The 15,261-nt window shown below is 37.2% G+C and overlaps 2 protein-coding genes and 2 long non-coding RNA genes across 10 annotated transcripts in view; 2 read left to right on the top strand and 2 right to left on the bottom strand.

Moving 5' to 3' along the window:
* zbtb47b (zinc finger and BTB domain containing 47b) overlaps positions 1-14,513 on the top strand; it is a 45,482-nt gene extending 30,969 nt beyond the window's left edge. For 5 of the 7 annotated variants that reach the window (XM_077509095.1, XM_077509092.1, XM_077509091.1 and 2 more), the window contains 4 exons: positions 101-160; positions 4,688-4,782; positions 5,010-5,207; positions 9,397-14,513. The gene's annotated coding sequence lies outside the window, so the exon portion shown is untranslated. Of the gene's footprint in view, positions 1-100; positions 161-4,646; positions 4,783-5,009; positions 5,208-9,396 lie in introns of all 7 variants that reach the window. The other 2 variants (XM_077509094.1, XM_077509093.1) reach the window with 2 other exon arrangements.
* Positions 443-2,076, top strand: LOC144009454 (uncharacterized). The gene is made up of 3 exons (XR_013280931.1): positions 443-991; positions 1,432-1,660; positions 1,933-2,076. It is a non-coding gene; the product is annotated as an uncharacterized LOC144009454 (long non-coding RNA).
* On the bottom strand, positions 714-3,641 carry LOC144009455 (uncharacterized). Its single transcript, XR_013280932.1, has 3 exons — positions 3,303-3,641; positions 2,852-2,938; positions 714-2,770 (listed from the first exon to the last, which is right to left on the bottom strand). It is a non-coding gene; the product is annotated as an uncharacterized LOC144009455 (long non-coding RNA).
* On the bottom strand, positions 4,439-13,505 carry LOC144009373 (glycine--tRNA ligase-like). Its single transcript, XM_077509088.1, has 17 exons — positions 13,343-13,505; positions 12,685-12,786; positions 12,467-12,566; positions 12,029-12,170; positions 11,858-11,946; positions 11,363-11,439; positions 11,121-11,266; positions 9,615-9,764; positions 9,386-9,548; positions 8,347-8,511; positions 8,179-8,285; positions 7,053-7,199; positions 6,829-6,914; positions 6,648-6,757; positions 6,480-6,573; positions 4,971-5,161; positions 4,439-4,767 (listed from the first exon to the last, which is right to left on the bottom strand). The coding sequence occupies exons 1-17, from the start codon at positions 13,385-13,387 to the stop codon at positions 4,654-4,656; spliced, it is 2,028 nt and encodes a 675-aa protein (XP_077365214.1). The 5' UTR covers positions 13,388-13,505; the 3' UTR covers positions 4,439-4,653.
* Positions 14,514-15,261: the final 748 nt, after the last annotated feature.

Raw genomic sequence — 15,261 nt, 5'->3', positions numbered from 1 at the left:
GTACTGACCTTGAACTCAGCAGAAGTTGCTTCAACAAAATGTCCCAAATTATATTAAGATGAGCTGAAACGTGACAATATATTTTTTTCTTTCTTTTTAGTGAGGGGAAGCTGCAGGGCCCTCTGACTCCCTGAGAGGGGAGCTGCCAGCAGTTGAAAAGGTGATTTGCTGTATTTCTACTTTTGCTGACAAAAGGGGGCGGGGCACAAGTGGTGGGTGGGCCTGATTGCCCCCCAGGGGGCACTTTTTGGCTGCCAAATAATGTACACTTGGAACATTAATACGACTTAAATTTAGGAATGTATAAATTGTGCTGAAAAAAAGTATAAAAAAGTTAAATACAACTCAACTGTACTTATGTATTTATTTAATTTAATATTTAAATGTATTTTTTTTATTTACTTATTTCGTATTTCTATTCATTTACATGTATTTTAATTTACAATTTAAAAATACTTGAACACAAAAATACGATAAAATTCATAAATATTTTTCTGTCTATAATGTTTTTTTTATGACCATTGCTATAATATACCTTCCATTAGTCTGTTTTCCAAATAAAATGAAACATTAAATTAAATAATTATATCATACAAAATATGATCAAATGTGTTTTAATTAAATTAATACTTCATCATTAACTTAATGCAAATAAAAAATGTGGATACATAACTTATCTGACTCTTGGCCCTAGGTCGCTTGCACATGTCGTCACTTCCGCCTCGGATTTCTCGTCGTCGCCATGCTGGGTGGCCTCCATTTACGTAGCGATTCGGTCTAACACGTATCTATCACGTTTGTTTTCTGCGTTTAAAATGGTACATTGTTGCTGCATCGTTGGCTGTTCGAACAAAGCCAAGGGGGAAAATGGTCGGTCTTTTTTCCGAATTCCGAAAATAATTAGGAACCAGGGCCTGGAGACAGAGGAGTGCGGACTCCGGAGGGAAGTCGTTACTTTGGGCTCGTGTGTGCAGCGATCACTTTGTGAGCGGTAAGCTTGTTTACCTTTATTTAATGCATGAGGATTAATAACGTTTCGACCGCCCATATATGGGCAAGTTGCTTATGTTTTGGATTCATGAGCAAGCAAGTTCGGTAGTACAAGCTGGCTAGCGGACGTTAGCCGAAAGCTAACATCGAACATTTTCACCCAAGTAGTGCCAGTGCAAAGTGTTTACTGCTGAAATTGGATTGATTAGTCTTGGGCTTTTAATGCCGATAACATGTTTTTTGGTGGCAAAATGTAAACTTGGAAAAAAAAGAGACAGAAGGGGCTGATGCAAGAAAACAGACCCCCGGGGGTGATGCAAGAAAACAGACCCCCGGTAGCCTACACATCATGCTAAAGAACTTATTCACGGCCACCCTACTGCGGTAAAATAACCAGTCTTTCCATATTTTATTTGTTTATATATTTGTTTATTTTAACAGGTCGCCCTGCGCCCGTTTTTCTGTCCAATCATCCCGACTGGGCTCCAACATTAAAGTTGGGTCCCAAGTTACAACATCTATGTCTCAGCCCAGTCGGTGCCAAGATATGAACGTGCACAGGAGAGACAAGCAAAGAAAAGACGACTCGAAGTGGCAGATTGTTGCAGTTATGCAGCCAGATGGCTCCAGTAACCTGTACCCTCAAGTACTGCTGACATCATTGACTCTGGTATGCCACTCAGAATTCATTACATGATATATTGTATGCATGAGTGAATGTATGTGTTTGTTTGTGTGTGTACACGCACCTTATATTTTAGAGACATTTGGAAGTGTTTATAGAAATAAGTATTTGCCTGTAGCAATGTTCATACATTAAAAAATGCAACAAAATGTGTACATTTCTTTTACACTGACAAAAAAACTATACTACTTTACTATATTAAACCTATTACTGGTACCGTATTTTTTTGTGATTTTTTCTTTTTTTTTTTTCTTTAGGGATCTCATGCCACACCGACTTGATTGCCAATGACATGATGGAAACGAAGGCGAGCATCAAAGCATTGGAGGAGGACAACATGCGACTGTTTGTTTGGCGCTAATAAAGGCAGCGTTTATACAAATTCTATTGTTGGGTTTGTTTACAAAGCTATACATAATACAAATGACAGGATTTGACTCAATGTGCAATATGGTCCCTCTTAAAGTAATGGCATAAATCTCTATTATTTCTAAAAGCACAAAAAATGAAGTGAATAATGATTAGATGTAGTAATTTCAGGGTTAAAAATTGAACTGTTAATTAATGTAGTTTATTTTAGCACAGGTGCCTACCATCCTGAGATGACGGTATGATGTAATGTTGATGGGGTACGCAATGACTTTCATTATGCTATGTACAGAGGAAAAAGTTGCTCTCTTTTAAATTTGTTTAATGTAAGACAAGTACCAGTACTGTGTTACAGTTTTCCCAATAATCCTTGTTTCACACTTGTCACAAAACCACTGTCCTTTTGGCAGTCTAGATTGGCACACTTCAAGTGATATCATTTGATTTTACAATCTGCTGCAGCACAAAAAACTACTTTATTCCGCATCTTTGAAGTACATGAGCAAGTGGTAGGTGACAGCGGCTGAGCAGGAACACTGGAAGTCCACTGCTGATCTAGTAAATGCTCTCCCGAGCAGTTCAGGTAAGGAGGGGATTTTAGGGAAAAAAAACTCTGGCTTTTCCAACTGTCCAAAATGAGCGATCTGGGTGGACTCGCTCAATCACACTTTGTCCACACCACAAAGTCGCAGAAGTCCGTCCAGTTAAACTCATCTGTGCCTGAATCTGAAAATAGTACAAACATTGTAATGAAAATATGAAACATAGAATTAAATAAGAAACTACAAAAAGTAAAGCCATACATACCTGGTAATACTATTGGTGTTGTCGTGACAAGTGATGGGAATTGTTGCCATCTGGCACCAGACAGAAATTGGGTGTTGTGACAGCCTCCTTAACCGTGAGATCATAAGAAAAGCTGTCAGTATGCTCAGTAGTTACCATGAACACGTTTTATTGTACTGGAAACTGAAACTAAAAATACGTCCTCTGAGAGTGGTTAACCTTAACCATTTAGAATAAGTTGATTAAGTAACATGTAACTAGTGAAAGGGTAGCATTAAATTTAATTAAGCCACGGGGAGGCTGTGCAGTTACTTTTTATTCTTATACGCTCTGCCATATTTGCCTGTTATAAAATTGTTAGAAAAACCACATCAGGTAAACCTAGCTGTGCATGTAAACACAATGATAACAGGAAGCCTGAGAACAAATCATTTTTGTGTGCAGAATTACCAACACCATGTGGTTTACTTACGTGCAACAGCAACCGTTTCTTCTGATGCGATGTTAAAGTTTACACTCTGTATCCACCCGCTTACAAAATAATTGTAAGCCTCCAGGGATTTGTTGGCGTGTTATGGAGCATGTTGTCAACACGAGGTAGTGAAAGATGTCCAGAGATGTCACATTTGGCCAGCAAGCTTTCTCCGTCAAAAAAAAAAATCACCCTTGGTCAGGACGTAATTAGGATCAATCCCGCCACACAGAGACACCTTCTGCCTGTATCGTTGTTTTTGATCTTTCGGTAAATCGTGAAAATACTGCGAAAATTACATCAGGTTGATAAGCTCTACCGTGTAACTCGCGAGTGTACCTTGTGAACTGGCGGACACCCAATATGGCGCCCGAAGGAAAAACTCCCATGATGCATTACGATGTGCAAGCGACCTATAGGCATCAAGTGTGCATTTTCATAAAAAAAAAAGCATGTTTTAAAATATTAAAATGATACAAAAAAATTACAGCAAAAATACTAGCATTTACATTGTTTGTAATATTACATACTCAGAATGGTTCCTCTGTTGTCAAAATGAAATTAGTTTATATATTTCTTTTATTAAAAATATAAATCTATTTTTATTTCATAAATTTCTGTTTCGCCTGTCTTGCCTTTTTCAGAACTATCAGTTGAATCGTTTTTTTTTAATTTTTTTATTTTAGTTTCAAAATCAATTATACTCATTAAATAAAACATGGTATGATGTCAATATTTCTCCTCATTTATTATTACATTGCCTTACGTTATACTATTAAATTACATAATTGCATCATGATTACTATATATTTTAAAAACATGACTATAAACTACTTACCTATAATATGAATTGTTAAAATAGTGTGTCTTTTCAAAACATTTTTAATTATTTTGATATTTTTTAATATATATTAAAAATACATCTCTCAATTTGGATGTTTATTTTCTTTAGTTACACACACATAAATAAACAATGAAACAAAATGGCAGCTATGCTATTTTCCATTTCCTAATGACCACAGCTGTTTTGGGAGCATAAGCCCTTTGCAATTTTGAGCCATGTCCATGCTTAGCATACCGCACATGGGTGCTACACAACAACACACAATAAGGCCAAAATAGATGCACAACACAAATACGAACCATAAATCATTTATTAGAAGAAGGTTGAATGTGAGGTGCAAAAATAGAGTTTGTGTGAGTTCACGTCCATTTGGGAATTGTCAAGTCTTGTGTAATGAATAATGTGCCACGGAGGACTTTAACCTGCACACTTGGTGTACAGATCCTTTAATTTGTCTTCTATCCCTTTAAACGATCCGTTATGGCTCCTCGATATGAAAGCTGCCGGTCACTCCTTCTTGCTGGTCTCCTGTCCTTCAAAGAGCGGGTACTGGACCTCCAGTTGAGGCCACGTGGAGACGCCGTTGGCCAGCGACCAAATCACCCCAGGCAAGGCGTCCACCTGCACCGCCATCGGGTATGTTATTAGTACAACAGCATCACAATATTCACATACAAATCTGCCAAAAAATGTACATCCTCCCGAAAAGAGATTTGTAGTTGTGTAAAGATGCCACAAGATGGCGGCAAATTACCTAAAACTGAGAGGATCAGAATAAATCCAACAACAATAACATTGAAGATACATAAATTCAATTCAATTACCTGGACGCGGATTTGTCTCATCGAGTCCCGGTCCCGCAGGGTGGCGGTGTGCGGCGTCTTGTTGACCGTGTCGAAGTCGACGGTGACGCCGAACGCCACGCCGATCTCGTCGGAGCGGGCGTAGCGCCTCCCGATGGATCCCGACGAGTCGTCCACCTTGTGGGACACGCCCTTTCGGGTCAACGCCTCGGCTGATGAGGACAAAAAAAAGCAAAACAAAGGATTCAAGTGGGTGAGGTTCGTATATTTTCATATTACATTATGGGTCAAATTGACATGTTTGGAAATTCTAGGGCAAAAAAAAAATGGATTAGTCTGCTGGCCTCTATTGTGTAATATATATATTTTTTATATTAAAACATTGCATTGTGTTATGTGACATTTTTTTCTGATTAATTATTAGAGTGGGTAACATAGACCAATGAACTTTCATATGAAACCAACAGGATGATTAAATGGAGCGTACCTTTTACTGCCACTTGGGGTCACTAAAGTGGACCACCCATTTTCAACATAGATATATTTTAGGTTAGCTATCAAAATATAAATTCAAACTTATTGTACAAGTATGTACAGTTAAAAAAAATGTATATATATTTTATTTATATAATTTGTTGAATGAACCATTTTTGATTTAATGGAATTTCTTGCGTAATATTTTGGGACATGTATGAACAAGAATTGACCTAAAATCTGATGTAGAAATAAAATAATGTAGTTAATATTTGAAGTTATTTTTTTATTTATTATTGTTTTAATTGACACACTTTTTAGCATTTGTCAGTAAAAGTTTAGGATATTTTAGGTCAATTTGTAATGTAATGTAATTTGTAAAATGTCATGTAAATGTATATTTTAAGATTAATTTGCTTAATACATTAATATAATGTTTTCTCATCAAAACATTTTTTTTTTAAATTCAACATTTCATTTTGTATATAAAATTCTTTAATAGTAATTATTATTTTTTTAAATGAAGACAACCAACTAATCTGATGGAATTTCTTTTATTGTAGGTCAATTATTGCTTCTTCATATTAGAATCTATTTTATTAAATTGTTTAGTAATTGACTTTTGAAGACATTTTTATTATTAAATATAAAATATTTCTAATTTGTGTTTTGTCGGTAAAATTTTGGGATATTTTAGGTCAATTTGTAAACTTACATTATATAAGTTTATTTAAAATGTCATGTAAATTTATTTTTTAAGATTAATTTGCTTAATACATTAATATAGTAAAATGTTTTCTAATCAAAACTATTTTAAAAATATTTTAACATGTAATTTCGTATATAAAATTCTTTAATAGTAATTATTAATTTTTTAAATGAAGACAACCAACTAATTTGATGGAATTAATGTCTTTTATTGTAGGTCAATTCTTGCTTCTTCATATATTATATTTGATTAAACTGTTAAGTAATTCACTTTTGAATTGATATTTTTATTATTAAATAAACCAACTGAGCACATTTTATGTTTGCATGGAGGTTGTGTGAACTCACATAGTTGTTGGACAAAAGGAGTAAACTCTTGGTTTTGGCTCAGAGGAAGGATGCAGCATTTGTACGGGGACACGGTGGCGGGAAAACTGAAATACTGCAAAGCAAACCGATGGTATTGAATCCAAACAATCGATCAATGAAAACTGAAAAACATCTTGCGCTCCTCACCGTCCTCTGTTCGTCCCCTTCCCGCGTGTGGAAGCAGTGCTCAAAGATGGAGTACATGATTCTGCCGATGCCGAAGGACGGCTCGATCACGTTGGGGACGATCTCCTCAACTGCGGGCGAACGAGGATTGAGAGTGACAAGCTGCGACGTGAAATCATAATTCACATTATTTTTTGTTTACCATGTAACGTTTTCTGGAATCTCTTGACGGCGACCATATCTTTGGAAAGCTTGAACGTTTTGCCCTCCGTTGACACGCTGAACTCTCTGCAAAAGACAAATGATACTTAGTGGGTATAAAAAGTCTACACACCCCTGTTTGAATGCCAGGTTTAGTCATATGTGAAAAGAATGAATAAGGGTGTGTAGACTTTTTATAAACACAACCCACAAACTGGACATTACCCGCTTTGGTTGAGACGCTTCTCCTGGTCGCCAATGAAGCATTCGTCGCAGGCGTCCAGGTACTCGAATATCAGCTTGGCGTCTTTTTTGTACGCCGCCCCGATGGCGCCCCTGTTGGGCTCGAACTTCACTACATTAACCACCTTGTGTCCACACGTTAAGGAATTAGTCACTTTGAGACAGGGGTGTCCAAACTTTTTCATTTGAGGGCCACATACAGAAAATCAGAAGGGCGTTAGGGGCCACATAATGTTATGAAGAGAAATTGTGTTTAGTCCTAAAAATTGTACAAATAATTTATTTGTGCTTTTGCATATTTAGAAAAATGCTACAGTATATAAACCAATTTATTTGTAATATGGCAGTCGGGTTATTATAGTTTTGGAATTTTTCGTTTTAGTTTTTATTTTGTTTTGAGTTTTGTTTTTTAAAATTTAGTTAGTTTTAATTATTTTTCAGGGTTGTTCTGTTAGTTTTTTTTTATTAGTTTTAGTTCTTTAATAAATGCTTAGTTTTAGTTTAGTTAGTTTCAGTATTTTAGTTTTTTTTAAATGTATATTACTCATGCGCAACATTTAAAAAAAAAAAATGGGCGCGGCGTCATTATTCCAGTTTATATCAAAATAAATCTACTAAAACTCACATTTAAAATCATCCCCAAAGGCTCATGCATTAAATTAATTACCAAAGACTAAAATGAAGGACATGTTTGCTATAATTATAGTTTTATTTTAGTTAGTTTTGTAAACCTAAAATGTAGTTTCAGTTAGTTTTTTTTTTAAAGCATCTTCGTTTTCGTTTTATTTCGTTAACGAAATTGTTTTTTTAATTTTTTACTTTTTTCATTAGTTGTAGCTAACTAAAATAACCTTTAATAGCACCTGTGTTTTGACATCTTCCCTTCTTACTTTGACCATCTCCGAACATTTTTTTTTTAATTTTTTTTTTAACTGAGTCAAATGCCATTTTTAGCATATGTCACGGGCCACTAAAAAATGGACGGCGGCCCGCAAATGGCCCCCGGGCCGTAGTTTGGACACCACTGATTTAAGATTTTACGCTGCAGGTGTAAGTTGAATCAATAGCGCCCCCTTTTGCCTAACAATGAAAGGCATGATAGGATATGGGTTCTTTGAGGGGCTTCTCGGCCACGAGGGGCACCTTGGTGGCTCGCGAGTGACACGACAGGTCGTAGCACGAGCGGTCGGCGCACCCGACGATCTCGATCCAACCCTGAAGGCAAACGTCGCGTGATGAAAAAGCGGTCGCTTTGATTGAAATCGTAACGACTTACGTAAGAGGTTTTGGATTCGGCGTCCCAGCAGTCGCAGGCGTAGTGAGCCATCTCGTTCTCCATGTGCTGGCGGAAGCGCACTTTGTCTTTGCTGAGACCCACTTTGAGCAGGTACAAGTAGATCCTGCCCATGAAGTAGCCCAGCACCGAGTTGTTGATGATGCCCTGCATAGGAGGAAATCGAGATTTTAATGCTAAAACTAAACTAAAAAACAAACCAAAATGAAAAAACATATATAATAAATGAAAATATATATATATTGTGCTGTATAATAAGTAATTTTTAAAAAACACACTTTTAATGGGAAAAATGAATGTAAATGAAAAAAACAAAAACAAATGGTGAATGAAAAAGCATTCATAATAAACTAAAAAATACCAAAATGAGAAAAAAAAAACAATTTAAATGAAAAAAAATACATACTGTGCTGCATAAGTAAATATAAACAAAAAATATATATATTAATGGAAAAAAATGACTGTAAATGAAAAAAAACAAATGATGAATGAAAAAGCAGTCATAATAAACTAAAAATCATACCAAAATTAAAAAAACATAATAAATGAAAAATAATAAATACTGTGCTGTATAATAAGTACATTAAAAAAAAAACACTTTTAATGTAAAAAAATGACTGTAAATGGAAAAAATATATATATATAAATGATGAGTGAAAAAGCATTCATAATAAACTCAAAATCATACCAAAATGAAAAAAACATAATAAACGAAAAAGATATATACTGCGCTGTATAATAAGACAATTTAAAAAACAGACAAACATAATTTTAATGGGGAAAATGAATGTAAATGGAAAAATATATATGATGAATGAAAAAGCATTTATAAAAAAAGTAAAAATCATACCAAAATAAAAAAAAAAACATAATGATCAAAAACATATATAATTAACGGGAATTTTTTATTAAAGTAATTAACGTGGATTTCCATTATCGCGGGTAGTTTTTGGAATGTAACGCCTGCAATAAACAAGGGAACACTGCAGTAGAAATGATTTTTTTTTTTTTTCTTTCCTACCTGCTCCACAGCATCTCCGAGCCTCATAACCTGCGCCGACTGGCCGCTGGTCTGAGCCTTAGATGAGTACAACAGGATGTCCAGGTCGGCCACGTTGGAGAATTTGGGGTGGACCTTCTCTTTGGGGTCCACAAAGTGCTCGATCTCAGCCATGGTGAACTCTCTGCAATGGAAAAGGTACACTTACATCTACTGATGATGCAAAATGGAGCGCATTCAATCTTCACACCTGACGCGGATGAGCCCGGAGCGAGGCGAGATCTCGTTCCTGAAGGAGTTTCCGATCTGAGCGGCGCCGAAGGGAAGTTTTCCCTGGTTGAATTCCAAAAGTCGCTTGAAGTTGAGGAACATTCCCTGAGCCGTTTCTGGCCTCAGGTAGCTGACAAATCAAATATGAAAGCAGCCAGCCAGTAAGTGGGATGCCACAAAATTGCATTGCAATTCATCTACAATGAGCAACATCAATGTTCTTTCTGGCATAACCATGAATTAATCTTAAAAAAAAAAAAAACAATAGTAAGTATTATGAACAAGTACACGAAGTATTAGTGACAACATTAAGTAGAATAGTGGTATATATAGTAGCAGCAGTAAGTAGCGCAACTTCTACTAGTAATAAATGTAAAAAAAATAAATAAATTATAGCAATGGTAGTCATAGTAGTTGTGGTGAGCACTGGCAGCAGAATAGTAGTAGCACTTGTTCCACTACTAGTATTCGTAGCAGCATCATAATAGTCTTATTTTGGCTGATACTACTAGTAGTAATTATAGTAAACAGTTACATTTGGCATACCTTAGGAGTGCTAGTCCTAGTTGTCGTAGTATTAGCAGTACTAGTAGTGGTAGTAGCAGTAGTGGTATTAGTAGTAATGATAATAGTAGCAGTATAATAGAAGAATAGTAGTACTAGTAAAATTAGTAGAAAATTAGTGCCAGTATTATGAACAGCTGTTAAAACAGTTAACAGCCGCAATAGTAGTTGCACTAGTAGTAGGACTAGTCAAGGTAGATACACTAGAGGGTAGTGGTTGTAGAAGTAGTAGTTAGTTGTACTAAGAGTGGTAGTGCACTAAGTAGTAGTGGTTGTAGCAGTATTTTAGTATTTTCTTATAAATAATACTAGTAGCATCAATAGGATTAATTGCTGGTAGTACTAGTATTAATAGTAGTAAACCAAGCAATTGTGGTGAGATACTACTAGTAATAGTAGCAGTATTAAGAGTACTAATAGGAGCAGTAGTAGTAGTGATCAAGGTAATAGTAGTACTAATAGTCATAGTATTGGTGGTAGTAGTACAATAAGTAATACGTTGTGGATGTATCAGTCATAGTAGAAGTAGTTACAGTAGTAGCATTTATAATAGTAATAGAAGAAGTAGTAGTAGTAGGGATGTAACAATAACTGCAATATTGTGATATTGCGGTATTAAACTCACACAATATATTGTCATTGTCATGTCACGATATTACAAGCAGCACATCTGTTAAAAGTCAGGTAGATTTCCATGTGGCTAGTTTTGTAGTCCAGTTTAATTTTCACAAGGCATGTTTTGGCCATCCTGTTTAAAATACACACTAATGGTCAAATGAAGAGGCACATCATTTGCTTGTGACCAAATTTTTGTGACCTTTTTTTGTATCGCCAAACTCCCCACAATATTGTGATAATTATGGTATGAGATAATTATCGTATCGTGATGTTTGGATATCGTCATATCCCTAAGTAGTCGTACCCGGGGGTGTTCCCTCCTGGCCCGATGGAGGTCTGGAACATGAGGTTGAAGGAGATGGGAGGCGTGAGGTCATTTCCTGTGGAGGGAGACTTGACGTTGTACTTGACAAACAGTTCGCCCAATTCCTGCTGGGTGTAGTTGTCCATCTGGCACACAAACACACACAAAGATAAGAGCAGGACGTGATTGACACGGGACAGGATATGACATCATCACGGCATCCCACGCACGCACAAACCTACCTGAGTGATCACGTCCTCCATCTCCGCCACTTTCTCAGGGGAACACGACTCGTTGGACATCACTTTCTTCAAGTGGGCTAGGGGGACACATTTTTCAAGACGGGTAATTAGAATCATGACGTTAACATTTTGCATAATTTTCCTCAAGCTCAACTCGCTTAGCAAGCACAAAAAGGAATGAAGCTCAAGTTTGAATGATGTAATGCGTTTCTCCGATTTGGCAGGAGGAGGCGGAAGTTTCAAGTTACGTCGTGTTCCCCAACATAATACTGACTTGACAAGCCTGACAAGTACAAAAGATGCCAAATGATGAAGCTTTAATTTGCACAATGTCCCTGAATGCAACAATCTTGAAGTGATCGGGCGCACCAGAAAGTCGAGATACCTCGTAGGCATGCAAATAAATTCCGGCCCCACCCATCCTCAAGATGCCATGTGTAACATGACGGGCAGGTAAAAACCTGTCGTCAGGTGTTAAGTTATAGTCGTGATCACCTTTGAGGAGGTGATCAGCACGAAAGCATTCTCCCGTCTTGGCGTCCTTCACCATGTAATCAGCAAATTTATCCACGTGGCCCGACGTCCTGATTGAAAAGAAATTAATCCATTTTTTTTTTTACTTTACCTTTTTTGTTTGTTTGTTTTAAGCGGCTGGTGTGCGCTCACTTGAGGACGGGCTCGGGGGTGAGCATGGTGCAGTCGATCTCCAGAATCTGCTCCTCCTGGATGAAGTGCTGCCTCCACACCTGCAGGATGTTGTTCTTCAAGGCGCAGCCCACCGGTCCGAAGTCGTACAGGCCGGCCACACCTGGGGAAAAAAAATATTTCATGTCACTTTTACGATGATAGCGAGAAAGAAATTAATGGCAATTTTCTAATTCCTTATCATAAAACAACCACAAGAGGGCAGCATATCGCCCATCCCTGCTATTTTTATGCTCATATTAGACTTTACATCCAATCTTGCTGATCAGATCAGCCGATATTTTGCAATTTTCAAGCATATTTTGTGATCATACTGCCCACCATCAACCAGGAAGTAGCCTGCTATCTTGCAAAAAAACTTATTTGGGGTGCTTTTACTCTAAAATTCTTTTACCTTACCTCCATATATGGCAAAAGACTGATCATAGAAGAACCTCCTCTTCAATGTGTCGTCCATCTTCACCCTGTCAACATCATCTTTGGGTTGCAAGGACAACTCCTGAAAGTCCACAAGTTTCATTTTAGTTTCACTATTACTGTACAAGGACATCCGTTTTGACAAAAAGGAAGCAAAAGTGAAAGCTAACTGGAGTAGAACAAAGAAGTAGAAGTTGTACCTTCATTTCCAGAGTCCTCTTGCGGACTTTCAGCTCTGTGACGGCCTGGTTCACCTCCAGCTCGGGGGCCCCTTGTTGCTTCAGCTTGGCCACCAAGTCGCCCTGAACAAGTTATTATTGTGTGAAAGTAAAAGGAGATATAGAATGCTTTTTTCAGAATTTAAAACTGTTTCAATGTAGCTTTTTTCCCCCCCAAGAACGGTGTAGTGTAAGACTTTATTAGGGTGGGAACCATGGGAGGGGTTCGTAATAGCTTAATAGTGGTGTAACCCCCCCCCCCAAAAAAAAAATAATAAAATAAAATAAAAAATAAAAAAGTTTTAATGATTTATAAATAAATAAATAAATACATCGGTCAACCCCAACTTCGTGGAAATTAACTTATTGCAGGTGGGCTTGGAAGTTGGAACGTATCACCAGCGAAAACTTCAGGAATACTGTATTTGAAGTACAAAACTTTATGTATCATACATCCATGAACAGTACTGTGTTTAGCTCAGGCTAATTTAATTTCAATGCGGTGTCGAAACCGACACCGGTATTTGAAGCTAGCATTTAACGTCAATGTTAATGTCAAAGTTGTCAATAAAGCTTTAAAAGTAAGAACATGCGTACTGGCGCCAAAAACAACAAAATGGCAACTTGTTCCTGAACTCACTTGCTCTCGCACAGCCTCCCGCAAAGGTGCCAAAGTTTGTTCCATGTTGCCACGTAGAAGAGCGCAGAGTCAAGCCCCTTGTTGAGTACAGTCTGCGTGCTTCCCCGCCGCTACCAGCAGCCAGCTGTGTGGATGTTTTTCTCCTCCGCGCTCCCTTTTCCGTCCCCCGCCCAGCCCAGCAGGAGGAGCCTGTAGTGGTTCACTCTGCCTCGGGCTGCTAGTGATGTCTGAAACCAAGGCTTTGGGTTGCATCATCCAAACTCAGCTGCAATACAATAGTCTGCTTTAAATTGCAAGAAGCGAGTTTTTTTTTTTTTTTCTTCGTGTCCCTGTGTTTATTTGTATTTTCTTCTTTTTTTTTGTAAACAATACCAACAGTAAGAAAAACAATGACAACAAAGAATAGTTCACAGTATTTATTTATTTGTGGCATTCCCTTTGAACATTCCAGTTTGGGCACACACGCTGGCATGCTCCTTTCCAGAGATTTTGAATATGACCGCCATTTAAATAATAAATCATTGCTAAATGAGAGCAAAGCAACCGGCGAAAGGTCTTGCGGCCTCCTCCAATTAAGGCTCCTCTGCATCTGCTCAACGCGCGCGTCAACAACAGCTGCGGTTGTTCATTGACTTTACAAACTTGAACAGATAGATAGACAGACAGACAAAGATAAAAATAATAATAATAAAATATCGAGTTTCAAAAGGTTCTCTGCGATTAATGTAGTTTTGTCGCCCTCTTGTGGTCACGAACGTCAAGAGGCCAAATTTAACTCCCTTGAAAGTTACACGCCCAATTTGAGTGGAATAAAAGCCACTTCTGTTATCAGTTCTGATAGTACAAAGTGGGTGACTTTACTCTACAAACTAGACCAGATAGATAGATAGATAGACAGACAGACAGACAGACAGACAGACAAAGATTAAAAAAAATAAAAATACCGGTTGTCAAAAGGTTCTCTGCGATTAATGTAGTTTTGGTGCCCTCTTGTGGTCACGAACGTCAAGAGGCCAAATTGAACTCTCTTGAAAGTTACACGCCCAATTTGAGGGGAATTTAAAAAAAAACTTCTGTGATCAATTCACATTTCCTACACGGATAATAAATTCTGATAGTACAAAGTGAGTGACTTTACTCGACAAACTAGACCACCAGATAGATAGATAGATAGATAGATAGATAGATAGAGATAAAAAATAAAAATAAAATACCGAGTTTCAAAAGGTAATCTGCGATTAATGTAGTTTTGGCGCCCTCTTGTGGTCACGACCGTCAAGAGGCCAAATTTAACTCCCTTGAAAGTTACACGCCCAATTTGAGGGGAATAAAAAACATTTCTGTGACCAATTCACGTTTCCTACACGGATAATAAATTCTGATAGTACAAAGTCAGTGACTTTACTCTACAGACTAGATAGATAGATAGATAGATAGATAGACAAAGATTTAAAAAAAATCAAATACTGTACCGAGTTTCAAAAGGTTCTCTGCGATTAATGTAGTTTTGGCGCCCTCTTGTGGTCACGAACGTCAAGAGGCCAAATTTAGCTCCCTTGAAAGTTACATGCCCAATTTGAGGGGAATAAAAACCACTGTGATCAATTCTGATCGTACAAAGTGAGTGACTTTACTCTACAGACTAGATAGATAGATAGATAGACAAAGATTTAAAAAAAAATTAAATACCGAATTTCAAAAGGTCCTCTGCGATTCATGTAATTTTGGCGCCCTCTTGTGGTCACGAACGTCAAGAGGCCAAATTGAACTCCCTTGAAAGTTACATGCCCAATTTGAGGGGAATAAAAACCACTTCTGTGATCAATTCACATTTCCTACACGAATAATAACTTCTGATGGTACAAAGTGAGTGACTTGACAAACTAGACCAATAGATAGATAGATAGATAGACAAAGAT

The sequence above is a fragment of the Festucalex cinctus genome, chromosome 20 (genome assembly GCF_051991245.1).
Source record: "Festucalex cinctus isolate MCC-2025b chromosome 20, RoL_Fcin_1.0, whole genome shotgun sequence".
Classification (NCBI taxonomy): Eukaryota; Metazoa; Chordata; class Actinopteri; order Syngnathiformes; family Syngnathidae; genus Festucalex; species Festucalex cinctus.
This window is presented reverse-complemented; position numbering and strand designations above follow the sequence as displayed.